The sequence below is a fragment of the Panthera onca genome, chromosome E2 (genome assembly GCF_046562875.1).
Source record: "Panthera onca isolate mPanOnc1 chromosome E2, mPanOnc1 haplotype 2, whole genome shotgun sequence".
In the NCBI taxonomy this organism is placed as follows: Eukaryota; Metazoa; Chordata; class Mammalia; order Carnivora; family Felidae; genus Panthera; species Panthera onca.
The window spans coordinates 8,218,878-8,241,936 of record NC_138353.1 but is presented as its reverse complement, the minus strand read 5'-3'; the positions used below and the strand labels follow the sequence as shown (position 1 = coordinate 8,241,936).

Sequence of the window (23,059 nt, the reverse complement as noted above, 5' to 3'; positions counted from 1 at the left end):
GCCGGCTGGAGTGCCTCTGTCCTACGGCGTCTGGGTGCCGGGTGGGCCGAGGGATGGCACAGGCAGAGAGAGGGTCTGGCCTTCTCTGGCACATGGCTTTTCTGGAGCCCGGGCAGTGGTTGGGCTGGGGTCGTTGCACCCCTACGTCTCGCTGGGTAAAATTGGCCCACCCCAAAATTTAGCAACCTAAAACAAGAAACGTTTTATCCTCTGGTTTCTGAGGATCAGGAATTGGGGGTTCGTGTCCCAGGGTCCGTTGTGAGGTTATAGTCTGGTCAGCCAGAGCAACCCGAAGGGATTGACTGGGATTGGCGGGTCTACTTTTTTTGTTGTTGTTGTTGTTTATATTTGAGAGGGAGAGAGAGAGAGAGAGAGAGAGAGAGGGAGACCGAGTGTGAGTGGGGGAGGGGCAGAGAGAGAGGAAGATACAGAATCCGAGGCAGGCTCCAGGCGCCGAGCTGTCAGCTCAGAACCCGACTCGGGGCTTGAATTCACGAACCGTGAGATGGTGACCCGAGCCGAAGTCTGACACTGAACTGACTGAGCCACCCAGGCACCTCGAAGGATCTACTTTTAAGGCGTGCAGGTCAGTTGTTGGCCGGAGGCCTCGGTTCCTTGCCGTGTGGACCCCACAATGAGGCAGCTTCAGTATCCTCACAGCATGCCAGCTGGCTTTTCCCAGGGAGAGAGCAAGGAGGAAGCCACAGGACCTTTATGTCCTAATATATCATTGCTTCATCCATACTGTTCATCGAAAGGGAGTTCTTAAACCCAGTACCCACTCAGAGGGCAATTCAGCTCCGCTTTGAGGAAGGAAAAGGACAGGAATTCTTAGATGTGTTTTTAAGCCGGTACAGGCTGTGGCAGGTGTAGGGAGTTGACCAGCTTTCTGAGGGTTGCCTAATGTAGACTGAAGGGTGGGTCTCTTGTGCTCTTGAACCCTGAAGCTCCAAGGTCACCAGCAGACTGGCAGTTGAGAGGCCAGTAGACGGAGTGGTGGATGGCTTCCTGGGTTCTTGAGATGTGCTGCTGCTCAAAGTGTGATCCAGGACTGCCGCCCTTGGAGTGATGTCCGTTGTCCCACGAGACCTTCTAGAAAACGTCAGCTCGGGCCCAGTCTCAGATCTGCTGAGTCAGAACCCACTATTTAGTAAAATCCTGGGAGGATTCTAATAGACACTCAGGTTGGAGGAGCAGTGTTCTAAAGAGTTCAACCTTTGGAGGTCAACTGGAACCTGGCTTTAGAAAGTAGTGAGTAAGCTGTTGTCATTCTAGAGCCTGGACAGTTGTCCAAAACAGACTGTTGGTATTCTAGAACCCTGGCTTCAGCAGTGATGATAGGTGTGCGGCAGGTGTTGACCTGGTGTAAGATTTAAGGGTAGACCGTCTGCATTCTAGATGGGTTCCCTTCCTGGTGAAATCGAGGAAGAGCCCCAGTTTGTTCTACAACCTTGGATATCGTCTAGGCCGATATTAATGATTCTGCTGGTTTTACGGTAACGCTGAAGGATCTTAATGGGACTCAGTGGTGGGCCGTGGGCTTTTGTTTTTAAGTTTATTTAGTTATTTTGAGAGAGAGGGGAGCGCGTCCAAGCAGGCTCCATGCTGTTAGCGTGGAGCCCATTGTGGGGCTTGAACCCATGAACCACGAGATCGTGACCCGAACTGAAGGCTGGAGTCAGGCACTCAACCGACTGAGCCACCCAGGTGCCCCTGGGCCGTGGGCTTTCTAGAATTGAGTTTGGAGGGGTAAGGACGGACCACCGGTGTCCTTGAACCATGGCCTGTAGCACATTGGGGTGCAGCCACTGAGAGGCAGTGGCATATTCAAGGTTCTGGACTGTTCCGTCAAATAAGAGCCAAAGCCTCCGAGATCACCATGATCTCCCACGGGAGCTCTGCTGTACAAAGTGGGTGGATTGTTCAGAAGGTGGGTGGCGGGGCAGTATCATCCCTTTGGGGGCAGGAGTACCTTGTGGTTGGACCTTGGAATTCAACTGCCCGAATTTGAATGCCAGCTCCAGCACTAACCAGGTGAGTTGGATCCCAGCCCCTGTCCTCAGTCTCGTCATTTGTCAAATGGACTTTGTCAACGTGAAGGAAAACAGCGTTCGATGCACTTGGCACTGCCTGGCCTTTAGCTCCCGTTCCGCATGGCAGGCGAGCCCAAGGGGCTTGCTGGAAGTCCAAGAGGTGGCAGAAAGGGAAGAGGATGCAAAGATGGATAAGGAGGGACAGCAAAAGCCCGAGAGGCTTCAAATCATTGGCAGGACCCGCCAGAGCCCAGGGGAGGGCAGGAACTGTGGGACAGGCATGCACATGCCTAGAGAGCTGCCAACTAGGCCAGGCCAGCCTCTTCACTGTTGTCTGATGAGCTCTGGAACGGTGGTGATCGCAAGCCTTCCGAAAATGGCCTGCCAGTTGTCGCGTGGGTCTGTACGTGTGCCTTTTGCTGGGCGTAAGCGGTAGCTTTGGTCACCTCTTCGACGTTTTTTTTTTTTTATTTATTTTTGGGACAGAGGGAGACAGAGCATGAACGGGGGAGGGGCAGAGAGAGAGGGAGACACAGAATCGGAAACAGGCTCCAGGCTCCGAGCCATCAGCCCAGAGCCTGACGCGGGGCTCGAACTCACGGACCGCGAGATCGTGACCTGGCTGAAGTCGGATGCTTAACCGACTGCGCCACCCAGGCGCCCCTTTGGTCACCTCTTCGAAGTGCATCTTTGTCCTTCAAGAAGCAGGGTGTCCCAGCCAAGAATTTGGCCCTGATCGACAATGCAAAAAAGACTCGGGTCTCCTGGTCTCCTGTACGCGCAGTTGTTGGCGGGGACCCAGGGAGAGGAAGGGACATCAGCCTAGGACTCCACTGGCCCCTGCTGAGAGCGCCTCGCCTCTGGCTGGGGTTAGGTGGCGATGTCAGACCTTGTTTGGAAAGTGATAGAACCGCCCCACTCCACCCCCCCCCCCCCCATTCCCTCCCTGTCAGGGTAGAGGGAGTGAATGTGTAGCACAATACGTTGGAGCCTTGCTTATTCCCAAGGCGGAAGGTTGAATGCAGGCCAAGGATTCTGTGATAATGAAACCCGGAAAGGGATATTTAGCTAATCATTGTTCAAATCTGGAATACAGAGGGACATTCATGGTTCTGGGGCAAGAGGAGGACAGCGGGGCCTCCGTCACTGATAAAGAGCACAATATTCCCAGCTCTGTGTTTGTCTTCTGGGTGCAGATCCGGTTCCTAAAGACCTCTCCGAAGTAGCTCTGTGATTACCCCCATTTTACAGCTGAGAAGATGGAGGTGCTGCTGAGGGCCCTCGTCTCCCCTTGAACCAGGAAGTGGGTTCTGGGGTGGGTGTGAGGGGAGGACTTTGGAATCAGGCCCGGCGATTCTGTCCAAACGTAGCAGATACGGGGAGACAGGGAGGAGATCATTGGTGACAATTCTCAAGTGGAGGTGTGTGGACCAGGTGTTGGGGTTCAGGGACGCTTGTCAGGCATGGGAGATGGGGCACGTGGTGGTCTCCAGGTCTGGCGCCAGCGTTTCAGGTTAGCAAATAGAGCACAGAATTGGGGGTCTTGGGTCGAATGGGGGGCATGCAAGGGCTCCCAAACAAACGAGTTAGCAACTTGTTTGGGTGGCCTTATGATGCCCCACGCTTCAGCCCTTCCTAGGACATATGCCCAAATGAGATGTGTCTACGCTGGCCCCCAGGTCATTGAGGGTTTGGACTCTGAAGTCAGCCCAATTGGGAACTTTCTGGAACTGAGAACTTGCCAGCCAGCTGCTTGGACACCATTCCACCCACCTGTCCCTTCTTTCTGCAGCCAAAATGTCTTTCTCAATATGTATTGGGGGTGGTTAGGAGGCAGGCAGGGTTTGTAGTGGCTGCCTGTTTCCAAGATTCTGGAATCTTCTGGAACACCACTATCCAATAAATTTAAAAACCTGCCTGTAGCTACTGGCTACCTTGTTGAACAGTACTGTTCTAGAACTTTACGGCAAACAGGAAAAAAAAAAAAAACCCAAAAAACATTTCAGATGTTAAACCCCGTGCCACCAAAACACAAAAGGCAGAGTGGTCCCGTTGAAGATGAAGCAGGAGTCCAGACACCTGCTTGGCTTGTTCTCTGGCCCCTGCGCACCTCCCTCCCCAAGAAGCAAAGGGTTGTAGATCGGATGGTTGTAGGTGTGTCCTGAGTTCACCCACCACCCCTGAACCGTTCTAAAAAGCATTTTCTGACATTGGCAGTGACGTTTATTTCCCTAGGGGTGGAGAGGGGAGTTATATACAGCAGTGACCCGGATGCCCGGGAGCCCCTCACCCCAACAAGGGGCTCGGGTGGGGAAAGGAGGCATATTGGCAGAAGGCACACAGTGGCGATGTCCTGGAGGAAGCCAGGAATTACAGATGGGGGTGTAGTGTATCCTGGGAAACCCAGATGGGGAAACTGAGGCTCGGTGAGGGCAGCTGGTCCCAAGAGCTCGTGCTGGTTGCTCCTCTCACGCCGCCTGCCGGGGCTACAGGAGGACACAGGGACAGCCCCCGTCCTTCTTCCTGGGGGCGCTGGGTGGGCTGGGCGGGAGCTCTTGTTCCTGATACTTCCTGTGGGAAGAAGCTAGTGAGTTTGGGTCACAGGAGCTGAGGACGAGGATGACCGGAAGGGGAGGAGCTCCGCTCACCGTACGGCCCGCACCAGCTGCTCGAAGGCCTCGTCCACATTGAGGCGCAGTTTGGCCGAGGCCTCAAAGTAGGCCACGTGGTGGGAGGCGCCATAGGCAGAGGCTTCAGATCGGGGGACCTGGGAGGGGGGACACAGGAAGGAGTCGGGTGTCTGCACTCAGGGTGGGTCCCAACCGAGGGAGGCGGAAAATCACACTATATGCTCTAATGGGGGTTACGCAGTGCGGGGGGCTCAAGGGAAAAGTTCCCAGAAGCTCATGGGGGACATGCCAAGAGGGCTCAGCACCACCTAAGTAGTCAGGGAAGGCTCTGGAGACGTTTGTCCTTCTGAACGTCAGATAACTGAGTTCCCCCCCCCCTCAGGGAAGTCTGGGTGTTCCCTGGAGAGGCCTGAGCAAGGCTCAGAAGGCTGGAACCCCCCGAAAGCTTGATCTAAAAGATGAGTTCTGTGTAGAAATCACGTAGTCTCTGTGTATAGGAAGTGGAGTGAACAGAAAGGAAGGGACCAGACACGGTGGGTATCACCTCTTGTGGAAGAGCTGGAGTTCTCTCCTGGGGGCGCTGGGGAGCCAGGGAGGGTCGTGAGCAGGGAAGGGGCCAGCACAGTGGGGGGCAGGGTGAGAGGCTGACTAGAGGTGGCGAGGGAGCAGAGTTGGGGCTGGCTGACCTGGGGATGGGGGGCAGGTGCCCTTTTTGCCGTCCAGCCATCTCTCCTGGGAAGTCCTGTGTGCAAGGCTGGGAACTCAGGAGATCCAACTTGGGAGCAACACATTTAGTGATGGCGTGTGACCGTGGAGGGAGCAGGACCAGGGGAGCTGGAGGAGGCAGCCCAGGAAGGAGCCTCCCAGGCTTGAGATGCGGTCCCCCGGGGTGGGGCAGGGAGGGGGGAGGGGGTCCCAGACCTGGCGCTGTGTCTCCAGATCTGCCTTGTTCCCAACCAACACGATGGGGAAGTCGTCTCGGTCCTTCACTCGGAGGATCTGCGTGAAAAGCTTGCCTACCTCGTTGAAACTGCGGATGAAGCCAGAGGTGTGAGGTCTAGCCGCCCTCCCCGCCCCACGCCCCACCCCCTCTCCTCCGCCCTCTACTCCTCACCTCTGCCGGTCGTTAATGGCAAACACCAGCAGGAAGCCGTGGCCAGCGCGCATGTACTGCTCCCGCATGGCACCGAACTCCTCCTGGCCTGCAGTGTCCAGGACTGCAGACGGGCGGAGAGGGGCTGCCTTGGGGATGGGGTTCCCACTGGCCGCCCCCCCCCCACCCCCCCGCCAGGAGCCCTCAGCCCCACCACCATCCCCCCACCCGCTCCCTGCCTCCCTCGCCCTCACTGTCCAGCCGGGCCGGGACACCATCCACAGTGCAGATCTTCGTATAGGAGTCTTCGATGGTTGGGTCATAGTCAGACACAAAGTAGGACTGGTGGGGAGGGAGAAGACACTGTTACTGCTCATCGTTCAGTGCTGCAGCAGAGATGATGTAGCCCTGCCCCTGGGCTCTGCCTTTCTCTGCCTCCCCCCTTCTTTCTGGGTCCCCGTTCCTCTCTCTGTGGGTCTCTGTCCCTTCCTCCCACCCTACCCTGTCTCCTTTCTGAATCTCTCCTGGTCCTCTCTTTCTAGTATAAAATACATCTCCTACATCATGATTATGTCCTGGCTGTGCAGCATTGAACAAATCACTTCCCCTCTCTGAAACTCAATTTCCTCATTTGGAAATTAAGGATAAAAATAGGACTCACTTAATCCCGTATTTGTGAGCTTCGGGGAAATTCCTGTTAAGCATTTAATGTATGGCCTGGATATAGTAGGTGCTCAGTTATTGGGAGCTATTGTCCAGAATATCTGCCTGACTAGATCTCTCCTTCCTCCTCCCCTTCCCTCTTTTTTTCTCCTTCTTCTTCCTCCTCCTCCTCCCTCTCCCTCCTCCTCCTCCACAGCTTCTAGTGTCTCCTCCCAGGGGAAGGTCCCAATTCCAATCCAGCAGTAGAGAAACTGCCCCGCCCAAAGTCTGGGCCCCTCCCTTCCTGCCTGGGTCAGGCCAGCCTCCAGCCAGGCCTTTGGCCAGCTTTGGGTCTGCCCCTGGGTGCAAGGGGCCCAGGGCTGAGGCCTTTTTCTATATAGGCCAGGGTGTCCATGCAGGCACTGGCTGGGGGCTCTCAAGGGGTCTGGGGCCCAGGGGCCTCTGCGGTAGCATCTCAGAAACAGATACCTAATTTTTAAGGTTTTTCTAAGGTGGGAGGGTTTCCCTTGGGAATGGGGTGAAGGTTTCCTGGGCAGGGGTGGATCTTTCAGGAGAGAAGGGGTGATCTGGCAGCTGGGGGACTGAGGGCTGCATCCTGCCTGTTGGTGGGGGGTGGGGGTGCTTGGTGAGGGCTTGTCCTGAAGGGAGGGTGTAGGACCAGGCCCCCCCCCCCCCCCATGGGGGGACTAGGGGCGTGTCTTCAGAACACAACTGGAGAAGCTCAGGAGTGAGAACGGGGGAGAGCCCCAAAGGTGCACTTTTGGGAGGTTTGTCATAGAATATAGGTGCATATCTAGAGAGTCTCAAACACCCCGAGATGCATTTATAGGGTCAAAGAAACTCTCAAAGAGCAGGTCTTTCCAGGGTTGTCAAGAATCTGGGGCTTCCTAGATGGAGATGATTTGGGGGCTAGCCAAGGTTTCGGAGAGGTGCTCAAGGATTTAGAGTGGAGGAAAATTCAAGATGGACGAGTGGGTGGTTTCCCTGGGGAGAGGGGGGAGGTCTGGGTCTTGGGGGATGGGGGATCCCCAGGACTTGTAGTCTTACAGTTCTCTGGAATGGCCAAGGGGCACTGATGTTTCTGAAATCCCTTGAGTCTAAGAGTGCCTCTCTCAGGACTGGATGGTCCCAGATGGGTCCCAGGCAGTCTGGGCATAATTTCTAGATTCTGAGGGAGCTAAGCATCTAGGCTGGGGTAATCTCCCAGTTAGGCTCTGGGTGGCTCAGGCAGGAAGCTGGGATCTGGGGTTTGGGGGAGATGGGGCTCAGGGTAGGAGAAGGTGGCACCTGGGGGTGGGGGCCCCTATGAGAGTGCTTAGGGTCTAAATGGGGTGACTTCTGGATTTAGGATGCTCCCAGGAGATGCCCAGGTCAGCAGGGAAGCGGGGGGCTGGGAGGAGGGATGGTGGGTTTCAGGATGCCAGTATATGCCCCTTGTGTAGGGGTTGGAAGGGGTGGAGGCCCTGGGAGGGCTCAGGGTCACAATCTGAGGGGGTTTTTTAAGATTAGAAGGTCTCATAAGAGGTGCTCAGTGATGGATCGAGGGGAAATAGGGGTCTCAGAAAGAGCTCAGTTCTGGGTCCCGGGGACACCCCCCCGGGTGAGGGCCCACTACCTGGATGAACTGGATGGTCAGTGCGCTCTTGCCCACGCCGCCGCCGCCCACGACCACCAGCTTGTGTGTCTCGCTGGGTGGGGGGTCCCCGGGCCCCGGCCCCCCGCCCCGGGGCCGCCCCCGCCCAGTCCCGGACGCCGCCCCGCTGCTCATGTCGCCACCGCTGCCGCCGCCGCCGCTACTGCCTGGGGGGGGGGGGGGGGGGGGAGCCGGGCGGGGCCTAGGGGCGGGCCGCGCTAATAAGGCTACTGCATAATCACGAGCTCCGGAGAGAAGGGCTCGAAGGACTCGAGTCTTGGGACACTTGGGAGGAGGCAAGGCCAGGGAAAAGGAGGAGCTATGCTAATAAGGGAAGGGGAAAGGCTTTCGCTGTGAAGGGGAATTCCAAATGGGGCGGGAATATGTTAATGAAAGAACTGTGCTCACCCAGAGCAGCGCCACGCGCTCTCAGCAGGCGGGCCCCTGGGGGCGGGGCTATGCTAATAAGCGCTCTCACTCTTTCGACCGACGGGTCGGGAAGATCATTCGGGGAGGTGCTATGCAAATGAAGAGCCCGGAGACTGCTTCTCCCGGCACCGTCCCCGAGGCTTCGTTTTAGTAGGCGGGGCTCGTGGACCCGCGCGCGGCCGTATATAGGCGCGCTCGGAGGAAGGAGTAGGTCTTGAGGGGAAGCTCCACCTACGTCCTGGGATCCTAGCCAGGCTTCCGACCCGGGTGTCTAGGCAGGACGCTGGAGTCTCCGCCCGCTAAGGGACCCAGGCTTCCGGTTCCCGGAGTCCCAGCCAAGCGGAAGACAGACTGGGAGGGGAGATGGGGCCCTGGAGGGGGGACAGCCGCGTAACGGGACAGGGAGGGGCCGTGAGATCACTGCATTCCTGATCCCTGAGCCAGCTCGCCCAAGCCGGGGTGGCCGAGTCATGAAGGGCCTAGGGCCAGGATTTCTGAGGCTTGAAGGAGGAAGAAGCTGAGGGCCCAGGCTTTTGAGTCTCTCGGAGAGAATGAGGATGGAGGCCTGGAATCCTGGGTCCCGGGGAGGAGGGGATCTGGGAGTCTTTACTACTAGATTCCGTAAAGGAGGGAGCTGGGGGCCCTGACTCTTGGGTTCAGGGGTTGGGTTCAGGGATTCAGAATTCTGGATCCGAGGGAATTCAGGTGGGGAGTCCGAACACTTGTGTCTGTGTAAAGTACGAGTTGGAGACCAGGAATGGTCTGAGGAAGGAAGGGCCTGAGGGCCAGATTCCTGGTTGGAAGGAAGAAGTGGTCGGACTCCCAAGTCCCAGGCAGGAGGGAAATAGGGACTCCAGGCTTGTCTGCTGAATGAGAGGAATCGGAATTTGGACTTTTCCGTCCTAAATGAGGAGGAGGTTGTACGTCAGGCTCCTTGGTTCTAAATTTAGAGAGGACTAGGAGATCGGGATTCTGGGATCCCCAGAAAGTGGGCGGGGCAACTCAGCAAGTCCGGCTGTTTTTCTACTTCCCACTCCTCCGAACTACAATTCCCTTGCGGCGGTCGGGCTGAGTGGTCTTACATCACTTCCTGTTCCGCAGCTCTTTCCGCGCGCGCGCAGGGCACCGTGGGGCCTTGTCGCGGGCTGCCGCAACCCCGCCCACTTCACCTCTCACCTCCTTGCTGTCCCCGCGCGACGGAGGCGACGTGCGGACTACGCCTCCCGGCGTCCGTCGCGCGCGCTCATGCCTATGTGCCCCATTGGTTGCTGGGAAATTGAGTCCGGAGCCTTCCCACCAGCCTTCACGGCACCGTGCTCGGTACTTGAAGTCCCGGCAAGCTCGGCGGCGTTTTAGCTCCGCCCCTCTCCTCCCTCTGCTCGCGAGCCCCCCCAGCCCGCCCCGCCCCGCGCCGGGGCCGGAGCCGCAGCCCGAGCGGCGGGGTAAGATGGCGGCGGCAGTCTGGGCCGCGGGGCTCGGGCCTATCGGGGTGGGCGGGGCGGAGTCGGGTCGCTAGTTGTCCCGGGGTCCTCCCCACACGCCGCGGGGCCTGGCGGACTTAGCGGGGCGGCCTCGGGCCCGGCAGCGGCGGCGGAGCCTGGCGCCGAGCGGGGGGCCTTCTCAAGGCCCCGGGACGCGTCTGTGGGTTCCGGGGGGCATCAACGGGGCGTCCCCGAGAGGACTGGGGATGTCCACCGGGCCTGGACTGAGACTGGAGCCTGCCCTCCATCACATAGCTGGCCTGGGTCATATCTGTAGACACTGTTGATCGTCTTTACGGGCTGACCCGAAGCTAGGGTCTGTTTATAGGGTTCTGGGGCCATCTTGAGATCTTGAGATATGTCCCAGGGTGAAGGAGGTCTGCAAGAGCAGAGGAGTATCTGCAGAGCCATCTATAGCGCCCGGGGTATGTCTGTTAGGACTGGGAGTGTCTACATGGGCTGCCTTGAGGATGCGGCTCACCTACCTGGGTCTGGGGCCATGTAGCGGGTCTGGAAGAACTGTTGGAGGGCTAGGAAGTCTTTTAGGGCCACCCAGGGGGGTGGGATGTGCCCACCAAGGGAAGGAGGCAAATACTGACGGGTGCTGAGAGGCCTGGATGGGTCTCTAACGTCTGAGAGTGTCTAACATGGGTGACAGGAGGCTGGGGGGCACTTAGAAGGACCTGGAACCATCTAGGTGGCTTTCAGTGTGACTGCAAGAGTACAGTCTTTATGCCTGGAGCAATTCGAATGCCTTTTGGGGCTGGGTAATCGCGTGGAGAACAAGACAAAGGAGAGTACTGGAAAATTTGCCCAGCTCAAATGTACTTGCACTTTATAATGTAATTTAAATGAAAAATGTTGATAAAAATTCTGCATTGCCCTGGAGCTATAGAGAGTTGGAATTAGTCCACATTAGTCTGGGGAAGTCTGTAGGATCATTGAGACTCATTTAGTGCAATGCTTTTCAGACTCTCTTGACCTTGATCTACAGTAAGAAGTGCATTTTTTGTGTTAAGAGCTAGGACATACTGACATGTGTATTTAATGCCAAAGTCCCATTAATTAATATTCCCACGTACTACTTGTGATGCACCGTGAAGAATTTTCAACTGTGTTCGATTTACTTTTATTTTTTTATAACAAGCTAATTGCAAAGCACTGTACTGCTCTCAGACTGTAGTTTGGGGAACACTGATCTAGAGGGACCTAGCATTGTCTGCAGAACCTTTTCATGTCAAAAAGATATAAAGAACTGTGGATGTGTCCGCAAAGCCTGGGGCCTGTCTAAATGGGCAGGGGAGCACCTTCATACACCGCGGAGGGCTTGGGGATCTGTGTGTCTGTCCTCAGCAGGTCTTGACTAAAGCCCCTGTTATGTGGCAGTCACTGTTCTGCGTAACATGCGCTTTTCCCAGAGGTGCTGGAGAGCAGCTCCAGGGCTGGGAACTGTCCACAGGGGTTTAACAAGGCGGGACATGTTAGTGGGAGTTAGTGAAGGAGCCACAGGCTCTTGTCTGGGAGGTTGCCTGTGGGAGCTTGGGCAGAGCTTGGAAAGCTGTGGTAGGAAGGAGACCAGGACCGATGCATTTGCTTGGCAGGTGTGCAGCTGGGAGAATAGGGGAGGTAGACGTGCGGTAAACCTGGGCCTTGAAGCTAATTTTTGTTATTTTGTATTGAGCGCTTGGGCTGTGCTAACTCTGTAGCAGAAAGTCCCTTTGCTTTCAGTTCTTACCAGCCCTTCTTGGAGGTAGATACTCTTGTGGTGCCCGTCTACAGAGAAGCATAAAGAGTCAGGGGTTTTAAAGCTTTCTGGGAACTCTGGAGACCGGATAGTGTTTTCACAGTAGCAGATTGGATGGTTCTAAGGAAGCTTGCAGCTGGAGTACTCCTACTTTCTGAAGACCTAATCGAGACACCCACCAGTCTGAAGGATAATCTTTCAACCTCTGAATGATCTGAGAATTTCTGTGACCTCATGAAGGCTTTAGCCATGATCTCCCACAAGGGGCAGATTGGTGATAGGTGTGTTTTCGGTCTGGTGTTGGTTTTGTACATCATTCTTGTAGCTCCATTTTTTGTGTATAAACCAATTTTTTTTTTTTTTTTTTTTTGGTCCCTCACCATCGAGGGGAATCGTTGCCGCTTTAGGAAGTTGCACGGTATCTGAGGTATACTCAGTACACCGGCACGTATCTCAGTTTGGGAGAGGAGAGTTTAGGGGACTGCGGGACACGGTATTTGAAATCACAACTCAACTGGGAAAAACATCAGCCAATGTGGGGGCAGGCAGGGAGGTCTTAAAGCTTGGTTGTGGGGGAAGCTTTAAGTGGAGACTGGGGAGTGGAGTGTTGAAATAGGAGGCCAGAAGGCCTCCCTGCAAGAAAGGAAGCAGTAGAAATCTAGGCAAGGGGAGAGAGCCATTCTGGTCTCTGCGACGTCTGCTCAGGGCCTGGGACTCGCCCAAGGACTGGCGTGTGTGGTAGAGGGCAGAAGGATGCTGAGGAGGATGCTTGGTCAAAGCCGTGGCGGAGGCCCTGGAGATCCTTGCGTCCATCCTCTGCTTCTTCCAGCCCCTTCCACCACCCCCCACCCCTGCCTCCACTCCAAACTCTCACCCCCTCAACCACCAGGTGACCATGGAGGAAGAAGATGAGTCTCGAGGGAAGACAGAGGAGTCGGGCGAGGATCTGGGCGATGGTCCGCCGGACAGAGACCCCACGCTTTCTCCTTCTGCCTTTATCCTGGTAAGGCTGCTAGATGTCTGGGGCCAAGGGAGGGACGGGCTGGAAGTGCAGATGTCAGGGCCCAGCTCCTGGGCCCTGGGGGGAGGAGGGGCTGGGGGCCTGGACACTTGGCTCCTCTGAAGGGTTCGAGTTTCGTTATAGGGGTGTCTGGAATGGCTGTCTCCCAGGAGCAGAGCTTGTGACCATTTGCACGGGTGCCCTGACTGCCCTTTCTTTCCACCCCCTCCACCCTCCACCTTTTCTCTAGCGGGCCATTCAGCAGGCTGTGGGAAGTTCCCTGCAGGGGGATCTGCCAAATGATAAAGGTACGATGGGTTCTGGTTCCTCTTAGCCTCCGTCCCATCTCTCTGTATTCTTTATCCTAATTGCATTCCTAAAAACTTTCTGAGGCCTCCCGGCTACCACCCTTGTGCTGGCTCGGGGAGCCAAAGATGGGTCGGACCCCATGGCTGCCTTGGAGGGGCTCACGGTCTGGTGGAGGGGAGATACAGTCACAGCGCAGAGGTGGCCCCGAGGCACTGGGAGAGTGCAGGAGGCCCAGTTAAGCTAGTGTGGAGGAGATGGGGTCTGGGGAGGCTTCCTAGAGGGGCAGACCGGTGAATCGGGTCTCCGGGGATGTACTGAAGTTGTTGTCTGGTAAAGAGGAAAGCCTGGTAGGCAGAGGCACCCAGCAGGCACACAGCACAGGGGCGTGTTGCAGGACCGAGCTGTGGTTCTTTGGGGCTGGCAGGCCTGGGGTGTGAGCAGGAGGTGAGGCAGGAGAGCTCCATGGGACCTGTGTCACCGCAAGGCTTTCGTGCCAGGCTGGCTTGTCTGGAATCCATCCTGAGGGCAGCTAGGAGGTCAGGAGGGTGAGAGCGCCTCAGAACGGCGCTGGGGAAGTCTTTCTGGGCCCCAAGGTGGGAGCTGAGGGGTGGAGGCAGGGAGAGCAGGCAGGAGTTTGGCTCCCTCCTCAAGAGCCCGAGCAGGCTCCTCGTTCCTCTGACTCCACAGAGTCTCTGTGTCTCGTCCCCCGTGTCCAATCTCCCATGCAAATCTCTCTCCAGATGGCTCCCGGTGTCACGGCCTTCGATGGAGGGGCTGCCGGAGCCCACGGTCAGAGCCCCGTTCCCAGGAGTCAGGGGGGACCGACACGGCTACTGTGAGTAAGAGCAGGGGGCTGGGGGCCCAGACTCTTGGGGTTGGGGTGCTGATCAGCTGCAGTGTTGGAGGGGTTGGGGGCATCATCCCTGGGGCCGGGCCCTTGGGTCCTGCGAGCAAGTCAGGATGAGGGAATTGGTTGGATCTCTGCGTTTTCTCGGGTTCTCAGATGCCTGGGTTCCTGAAGGTTTAGGGGCCGGGGAAGTGGGATTTGTGGGCCCTCACGTGAGAGGGACGGGTTGGAACCCCTCCCGGCCTATTCCAGGTGTTGGACATGGCCGCAGACAGCTTCCTCGCGGGGCTGGTGAGCGTTCTGGATCCCCCAGATACGTGGGTTCCCAGCCACTTGGACCTTCGGCCTGGCGAGTGAGTAGTTGGGCAGCTGGAGTGGGAGAGGCCTTTAGCGGGGGAGCTGGCAGCTTCCTTCAGGCTCACTCACCCCCTTCTGCCCTGCAGAAGCGAGGACATGCTGGAGCTGGTGGCCGAGGTCCGAATCGGGGACAGGGATCCCATCCCTCTGCCGGTGCCTAGCCTGCTGCCCCGTCTCAGGGCCTGGAGGACAGGCAAAACGGGTATGTGGGGCCAGGGCAGAGCTGAGCAGGCGGCCTCGGAGTCCTGCACGAGTCAGCTGTTGTTGGTAGTAACAGTAGCGATCCTGTCATTTAGACAAAATCTTTAAGCCTCTGCCTGTTAGACTGCAAGGCTTTATGTACCTACAGACGTACCTACGGCAAACGCTGATGTCCTGGCCAGCACGTGTGAGGCACTCCGTGTCCGGGGCGCTACGTGGCAGTGTGACTGCACTGGGAATTCGTCTCCCTGGGATTGGGGGTGGGGTGGGGGGAGGCTCTTAGCATCTCTATCTTCCAGAGGAGACGAATCTGAAAAAGGGAAGTCCCTCGTTTAAGGTGGCACAGCCAGTAGCTTAGTGGTGCTCCTGGGCCCTGAGCCTGTAGCCCAGGTCTCTTTGAGTGTTAAGCCCTGTGAGCAGCGTAGAGCTTCTCAGACTTGGGCGGGTATCCGAGTCACGAGGAGGAGGACTTTGTCGATACACGGGTCCCTGGGCCTACTCCTAGGATCTCTGATTCAGTGGGTCTGGGGTGGGGCCCGGGAATTTGCATTTCTAGCCAGTTCCTCGGTGAGGTTTCCGGCCCCCAGGACCCCGGTGGGAACCCCTGGTTTAGACTCCCCCCCCCCCCCCCCCTTCATGTGCATCCACAGTTGGGAGGGATGGAGAGGAGAGGTCGGCGCGGTCAGCCAGAAGTGACTGTTTCGCAGCCGACCGTGGCTCACACACGCTGTGCCCGTTTCGGTTTCCCTTGTCCTTTTTTTATAGCTGCGAAATGTCTTGTCCATTCGGCTCAGGGGGCGTTGTACTCAGGGCCCACCACGCCCTTGGGGAACCCCCCAAAAGCTCTTCATTTCTTTTAAAATTAGAAGGCCTACAGGGTAAATAAACAAATGGACGTGGCAGTGTCCTAATAAAACTTTATTTACAAGAACAGAAGGCGTTGGGAATTTGGTGCCAGGCCCTTCGGTGATATAGTTGTATCTGGACTGTAAGAGCTGTTTGGTGGGAGATGCTGGGGTTATGTTTTATTTTCTTACTAGAAGTGGTTTTCTTCATTTGGAAGTTATTAAGAACTTTAGGGAAAAAACCTCATCCCTGATTCCATATCGTATAAAGATTACATAAAGGAGGGGCCGTCTTGCATTTCCAGACCGCTCTAGTCTGTGTTTTACACTTCCGGTGGTGGTAATAATTCGTAAGCAGGGTAGGAATAGCTCGTGCTCACCGAGTCCTCGTGGGGCCGGGCGCAGTCTGGTTTGTTCCACACAGCTGCCCACCTAGTCCCCTCATCCCTGCGATGTGTGAATGCTCTCATCACCGTCCTCCCTGCTTTATTTTCTTCCACAGCCCTCAGCAGTTGGCAGACTTTTCTGCGTGGCTCATGGAGATTTCTTGAAGGCAGGGACTTTTGTCTGTTGTGTTCACTGTTCTGTTCCTAGTACCTGAAACAGCTTGGCATAAGATAGGCGATCAGCAAAAATGTACTGAATGAATGAGTGCATGCCCATTGTATACATGAAGAAACCAAGGCAGGCAGAGGTTGAGTTCCTTGTCCTTGGTCACGTGACGGGTGAGGGCCAGAGCCTAGGATTGGGTTGAGAGGTGGCTCTGGGACTGCCCTCTTTTATTTTTTTTATTTTTTTCCAACATTTATTTATTTTTGACAGACAGTATGAGCTGGGGAGGGGCAGAGAGAGAGAGGGAGACACAGAATCTAAGACAGGCTCCAGGCTCTGAGCTGTCAGCACAGAGCCCGATGCGGGGCTTGAACTCACAAATTGTGAGATCATGACCTGAGCTGAAGTCAGATGCTTAACCGACTGAGCTACCCAGGGCGCCCCTGGCACTGCCCTCTTAAGCCCCTGCTGTCCTGTCACTGTCTACATGACCATGCTGGTGCCCTTGCCATCTCAGGGTCCCTGTAGTAGGTGGTTGAGTGGGGCCTCTGGACCCCAGTGTGTGTGTCCGGAGGTGCAGCCCAGGTCCGTTGTCACCGTGTGTGGGACTGATGGCATGGAGACCGCGTCGTCCTCAGAAAGCAGGGTCTCAGGAGGACAGATGAAGTTAGGCAGGAAAGCACGATGCCTGGCCCATGTGGAGGGGCGAACACTGCTTGTTCCTGTCGCCCGTTGGCGGTGTCTTTGAGTCCTGAGCGGATGTTGCCCCTCAGATGGGGCTCGTCACAGAGTGAAGTGCGTGGGTTGTGGACTCCGGCTGTCAGGGCTCCCTGGCTCTGCCATTTCCTGGGCTCTCGAGAGGGAGATTCACCTTCTCAGCCGCCCACAGTTCCCTTCAGGAAACAGGATAGATTCCCACAAGAGGCAGCTGGAGCAGCGGTCTTAGGTTCAAATCCCAGCGACCCTTCTCTAGCCTGTGTCTTCTGTGGTGACACTGGTCAGGGGGTTCTTGGGCTGCAGGCCAGTGTGTATCTCAGGACATGGGAACACAGGCTCAGTGGCTTCAGTGGCTACATTGGCTGTTTGCACCCCCCCTTCTCCCTGCTGTGTGTCCTTGGGGAAGATACTGCAGTGCTCTGTGCCTCAGTTTCGTCCTGAAAGGACGCAGTACCTCCAGCTTGGAGTCATTAGGAGCATCTGTGAGTTGTCCCGTGCAAAGTGCAGGGTGCCACCAGAGTGGGGTGGTGGCCGGGGCACTGGCCTGCGGCCCCCTCTGCACGGCCCAGGGAGGAGGACATGTGCCTGACTGGGGCTCTCTGTCTCCTTTCTTCCTTTACAGTGTCTCCGCAGTCTCACTCCTCACGACCCTCCTGTGCCCGTCACCTCCTTACCTTGGGCACTGGAGACGGGGGCCCTGCCCCACCCCCTGCCCCGTCCTCTGCGTCCTCCTCCCCCTCCCCTTCCCCCTCATCCTCCTCCCCTTCGCCTCCCCCGCCTCCACCTCCTCCAGCCCCCCCAGCCCCACCTGCCCCCCGATTCGACATCTATGACCCCTTCCACCCCACCGACGAGGCCTATTCCCCACCACCTGCTCCGGAGCAGAAGTACGACCCCTTCGAGCCCACTGGCTCCAACCCCAGTTCATCAGCGGGGACTCCTTCACCCGAGGAGGAGGAGGAGGAAGAGGAGGAAGAGGAAGAAGAGGAGGAAGAAGAGGAAGAAGAGGAGGAGGAAGGCTTGTCCCAGAGCATCAGCCGCATCTCCGAGACCCTGGCGGGCATCTACGATGACAACAGTCTGAGCCAGGACTTCCCAGGTGATGAGAGCCCCCGCCCGGACCCCCAGCCCCCACAACCGACTCCGGCCCCTGGAACGCCTCCGCAGGTGGACTCCACCCGGGTCGACGGAGCCACCCGCCGGCGCGTCTTCGTGGTGGGGACGGAGGCGGAGGCCTGTCGGGAAGGCAAGGTCTCTGTGGAGGTGGTGACGGCCGGCGGAGCCGCCATCCCGCCAACCCTGCTGCCACCGGGAGACTCCGAGATCGAGGAGGGCGAGATCGTCCAGCCGGAGGAGGAGCCCAGGGTGGCGGTCTCCCTCTTCCGGGCCGCTGGCCGGGCGGCGCGACCCCCTCCTGCAGCCTCAGCGCCCCCGGCGGCCCAGCCCCCGCCCCCGCCACCTGCCCCCCGCGCCCCCGAGGGGGACGACTTCCTGTCTCTGCACGCCGAGTCAGACGGCGAGGGCGCCCTGCAGGTGGACCTGGGGGAGCCGGCGCCCGCCCCGCCGGCCGCGGACACGCGCTGGGGCGGCCTGGACCTGCGCCGCAAGATCCTGACCCAGCGTCGGGAGCGCTACCGCCAGCGCTCGCCCTCCCCGGCCGCCGCCGCCGCCGCCGCCGCCCCCGCGGGCCCCCCCACCCGCAAGAAGTCGAGGCGGGAGCGCAAGCGGAGCGGCGGCGAGGCCAAGGAGGCCGCATCGTCGTCGTCCAGCGCGCAGCCTGCCCCGCCGGCCCCGGCCTCCCCCTGGGACTCCAAGAAGCACCGCTCCCGGGACCGCAAGCCGGGCTCTCACGCCTCGTCGTCCGCCCGCCGCCGCTCGCGGTCCCGCTCCGCCCGCCGCCGCTCGCGCAGCACCGACCGCCGCCGCGGGGGCAGCCGCAGGTCGCGGTCCCGGGAGAAGCGGCGGCGGCGGCGGCGCTCGGCCTCCCCGCCCCCCGCCACATCCTCGTCGTCGTCCTCGAGGCGCGAGCGGCACCGTGGCAAGCACCGAGACGGCGGCGGCGGCAAGAAGAAGAAGAAGCGGTCGCGGTCCCGGGGCGAGAAGCGGTCTGGGGACAGCGAGAAGGCCCCGGTGCCCACCCAGCCGCCCTCCGGCTCCAGCTCCCTGGGCGGAGAGCGTGACAGCCGCCGCAGGGGGGCGGTGCCACCTTCCATCCAGGACCTCACGGACCACGATCTCTTCGCCATCAAGCGGACCATCACCGTGGGCCGGCCGGACAAGTCCGACCCCCGAGGCCCGTCGCCGGCCCCGGCCTCGTCGCCCAAGCGCGAGGTCCTGTACGACTCCGAGGGACTGAGTGCCGAGGAGCGGGGGGGCAAGAGCGGCGAGAAGGACCGGCGCCGCTCCGGCGCCGCCTCCTCCTCCTCCTCCTCCCGGGAGAAGGGATCACGGCGGAAGGCGCTGGATGGGGGGGATCGGGACCGGGACAGGGACAGAGATAGGGACAGGGACAGGTCATCCAAGAAGGCTCGGCCTCCCAAGGAGTCAGCGCCCTCCTCGGGGCCTCCGCCAAAGCCACCGGTCAGCAGCGGCTCCGGCTCGTCGTCCTCGTCATGCTCCTCCTCCTCCCGGAAGGTGAAGCTGCAGTCTAAGGTGGCGGTGCTGATCCGCGAAGGCGTCAGCAGCACCACGCCGGCCAAGGAGGCCGCATCCGCTGGCCTGGGCTCCATCGGAGTCAAGTTCAGCCGCGACCGGGAGAGCCGCTCCCCTTTCCTCAAGCCCGATGAGCGGGCCCCTGCAGAGGTGGCCAAAGCAGCTCCGGGCAGCACCAAGCCCAAAAAGACCAAGGTCAAGGCCAAGGCTGGGGCCAAGAAAGCCAAGGGGACCAAGGGAAAGACCAAGCCATCCAAGACCAGGAAAAAGATCCGCAGCGGGGGCAGCGGTGGGGGCAGCGGCGGCCCTGCGACGCTGAAGAAGTCCAAGGCGGATAGCTGCAGCCAGGCAGCGGGGGCCAAGGGGGTGGAGGAGACTTCCTGGTCCGGGGAAGAGCGGGCGGCCAAGGCCCCTAGCACCCCGCCCCCTAAGGCAGCCCCTCCCCCCCCTGCACTCACACCGGACTCCCAGACCGTGGACAGCAGCTGCAAGACCCCCGAGGTCTCCTTCCTTCCCGAGGAGGCCGCTGAGGAGGCTGGGGTCCGAGGCGGGGCGGAGGAGGAGGAGGAGGAAGAGGAGGAGGAGGAGGAAGAGGAGGAGGAGGAAGAGCAGCAGCCTGCCACCACCACGGCCACCAGCACCGCCGCAGCTGCCCCGAGCACTGCCCCTAGCGCGGGGTCCACAGCCGGTGACTCAGGGGCAGAGGATGGGCCGGCTACCCGTGTCTCCCAGCTGCCCACGCTGCCCCCGCCCATGCCCTGGAACCTGCCTGCTGGTGTGGACTGCACCACCAGCGGTGTCCTGGCCTGTGAGTGTGCCCTGGGGTGGGGGGCGCGGGCTGGGACAGACAGGATTGGGGAGGACCAGGTCCTGTGGGGACAGGCTTGGAGGCAGCGGGGATGCTTTGGAGGGGGTAGGTGCACAGTGACCCAGACTGCGAGGGGCTGTCTAGAAGGCTGGTAGAGGTCTGGCTGTGCTGGAGGAGAGCAGGCAGGTGAGTGGGGGGGAGAGGGGGTGGCCAGCCCAGCACAGGCTGGAGGAGTGGGCCATGTTCTGGGGTCCACCCGGAGGTGGACGAGGTTGGGTGTGGTGGAGGGACCAGGAAGAACAGGGTGAGCTGGGAGCGTTGTCCCTTAAGGGATAGCAATAGGGCACAGGGGGTTTGAGACAGAATCTCACCTTTGCCGCTACCTCGTCCCTGAATGACCTGGCCCTGTTTCCCCCCGGACCACACACATACCTTGAGTCCTAAGAATATGTGGGGTGTGGAGCCGTTCTCCCACTGGCCAAGGTCCCCTTTTCCCAGTTCTGAGCCCGAAACCTATGGTCTGTCCAGGGCCCGGGGGGAAGATGGCAGCAGGTGCCTCGGTGACCTCTTGTGTCAGCTCCTGATCTCCTTGTCCTCAACTCTCTGCCTCTTGCAGTGACTGCACTTCTCTTCAAGATGGAAGAAGCCAACCTGGCGAGCCGAGCAAAGGCCCAGGAGCTGATCCAGGCCACCAACCAGGTGGGCCCCTCTGGGGAAGAGCCCCCCCAGTCCCTCTTCTTGTCCCCTGACTCTGATTAGGGGAGGAACTACAATTCTCGGCAGACCTTGGGACAAGGAAGGGGTCGGCAGGAGGAGGGGCCTCTTGCCTCTGGGACGATTTGGAAATCAGGGTGGGAAAGATGGGGGTACGTGTTCCCTCTTTCCCTCCCCCTCCCTTTATTCATCCTCTCTCCAACCTCTTCCGACAGATCCTCAGCCACCGAAAGCCACCCTCCAGTCTGGGGGTGACCCCAGCTCCTGTGCCCACCTCTCTGGGTCTGCCCCCTGGCCCCTCCAGCTACCTGCTCCCTGGCAGCCTCCCCCTGGGGGGCTGCGGCTCTACCCCTCCCACCCCCACTGGGCTGGCTGCAGCATCTGACAAGCGAGAGGGCAGCAGCAGCTCCGAGGGACGTGGGGACACAGACAAGGTGAGCTGGGTTTGGGAGAGGCGGGTTGATGGTGACAGTTTTGCAGATGCTGAAGTGCAGGGGCCCAAGGAGAATAGCAGACTGATGCCAACAGGTGGGAACTCAGATAAAACAGAAGTCGTTGATTGTATGGAACTAAAATTTTTTTTCAATGTTTATTTATTTTTGAGAGAGTGAGAGATAGAGTGTGAGCGGCAGAAGGGGAGAGAGAGAGGGAGACACAGAATCCAAAGCAGTCAGGACAGAGCCAATGCAGGGCTCAAACTCAATAACAGTGAGACGGTGACCTGAGTGGAAGCCAGATGCTTAACCGACTGAAGAAGGAACCCAGGCACCCCAAGGAACTAAACTTTGATTCAAATGCACGAGTGGGAACAAACCAGTTTTCATTCAGCTACATCTGGCTTCTACTCACAGGCCTCAGGCCGGTTTTCCTTTCGGTCAGGTCCAAAAAGGTCATTCTGGTCAAACAGCCAATTGGCAGATGATGGTGTCGCCTATTTCTTACTTGGTGTAATTTTTTTTTTTAAGTTTATTTATTTATTTTAGAGAGGGAGGGAGTACAAGTGAGGGAGGGGCAGAGAGAGAGAGGGAGACACAGAATCTGAAGCAGACTCCTGGCTCTGAGCTGTCAGCATAGAGCTCGATGCGGGGCTTGAACCAAACTGTGAAATCGTGACCTGAACGGAAGTCGGACACTCAACTAACTGAGCCACCCAAGTGCCACATCTTACTTCGTGTAAACTTTGTATGGGCAGTGGACATACGTGTCCTGGTCAAGGCCACCGCAGATAGCCCCAGGTCCAGCCTAGGTGATGTTCAAGTGATGTTGAGAGGCCCGGCCTGGCCTGTGGTCTGGGGTGACCGCAGCAAGGGTAACAGGGCAGATCCTGAGCAGGACCTCCACCTCCAGGAGTAGCTGGATGTGTCAAGGAGGCTGAGCTGGCAGGCAGGTGAGTGGAGGCCTGGGGTTCCGCAGGAACTCATCCGGCCTTTGCTGTCCCTCCTTCCCTCCCCGTCACCCCCTCTGCCAGTATCTGAAGAAGCTGCACACGCAGGAGAGGGCAGTGGAGGAGGTGAAGCTGGCCATCAAGCCGTACTATCAGAAGAAGGACATCACCAAGGAGGAGTACAAGGACATCCTGAGGAAGGCTGTCCACAAGGTGGGGCCCAGCGGGGGACAGATCCACAGAAGTGGGGAGAGGACAAGAAGGAGACATGCGCATGCATGGGGAGCCGGGGATGGTGGGTCAGTGTGGAAGGTGAGGAGGGGACAGGATTTGCTCAAGCCCACCTGGGCCTGTCCCGCTGACATCAAGGGGACACGTAGGGGTGTTGGTCCGGAATCTGGGGGAGCGGCTCCCATCCCAGTTCGCAGCTGTGCTCAGCAGTCAGCAGTCCAGGTGGAGGGGACCCTGGGGGGCTGGAGGTGACCACAGCTGCCTCTCACCCCCTAGATCTGCCACAGCAAAAGCGGGGAGATCAACCCAGTGAAGGTGAGCAACTTGGTGCGGGCCTACGTCCAACGCTACCGCTACTTCCGCAAGCATGGCCGCAAGCCGGGGGACCCCCCAGGGCCCCCGCGGCCGCCCAAGGAGCCTGGACCCCCTGACAAGGGTGGCCCAGGCCTGCCCTTGCCCCCTCTCTGAGACCCTCGGCCACCCCTTCCCTCCTTCGCCTCTTTGGAATTCTGGACGTATTTATGGCTCCACCTCCCCACTTCCCTCCCCCGCCCCGTCAGTGGGATGATTGGGGGAGGGTTGCTGCAGGGAAGAGGAGAGCCCCCTGCCCTGCCCAGCCCTGTGCCCCTTGCCCCCAAGCCTGTCCCCATCGCCCCTCCCTTCTGTTTGTGCCCCTCCCCCAGTTTCATTAAAGATTTCATGAAATGTTAGCCCCGAGCCCCATGATTTCAGCCCT

At 58.7% G+C, this 23,059-nt stretch overlaps 2 protein-coding genes across 3 annotated transcripts; one reads left to right on the top strand and one right to left on the bottom strand.

Moving 5' to 3' along the window:
- Positions 1-4,233: 4,233 nt before the first annotated feature.
- On the bottom strand, positions 4,234-8,230 carry RRAS (RAS related). The gene is made up of 6 exons (XM_060651766.3): positions 8,035-8,230; positions 6,011-6,098; positions 5,778-5,880; positions 5,585-5,693; positions 4,682-4,800; positions 4,234-4,604 (listed from the first exon to the last, which is right to left on the bottom strand). The coding sequence occupies exons 1-6, from the start codon at positions 8,185-8,187 to the stop codon at positions 4,520-4,522; spliced, it is 657 nt and encodes a 218-aa protein (XP_060507749.1). The 5' UTR covers positions 8,188-8,230; the 3' UTR covers positions 4,234-4,519.
- A 1,537-nt stretch (positions 8,231-9,767) lies between these two features.
- Positions 9,768-23,040, top strand: SCAF1 (SR-related CTD associated factor 1). Of its 2 annotated transcripts, none has more exons than XM_060651729.2 (11): positions 9,768-9,923; positions 12,596-12,709; positions 12,957-13,014; positions 13,756-13,850; positions 14,115-14,215; positions 14,306-14,421; positions 17,157-19,994; positions 20,611-20,693; positions 20,924-21,142; positions 22,177-22,305; positions 22,600-23,040. In XM_060651729.2, the coding sequence occupies exons 2-11, from the start codon at positions 12,602-12,604 to the stop codon at positions 22,789-22,791; spliced, it is 3,939 nt and encodes a 1,312-aa protein (XP_060507712.1). In that variant the 5' UTR covers positions 9,768-9,923; positions 12,596-12,601; the 3' UTR covers positions 22,792-23,040. The 2 variants fall into 2 exon arrangements, with proteins under 2 accessions (XP_060507712.1, XP_060507713.1); XM_060651730.2 differs by lacking the exon at positions 9,768-9,923 and adding an exon at positions 9,941-10,387.
- Positions 23,041-23,059: the final 19 nt, after the last annotated feature.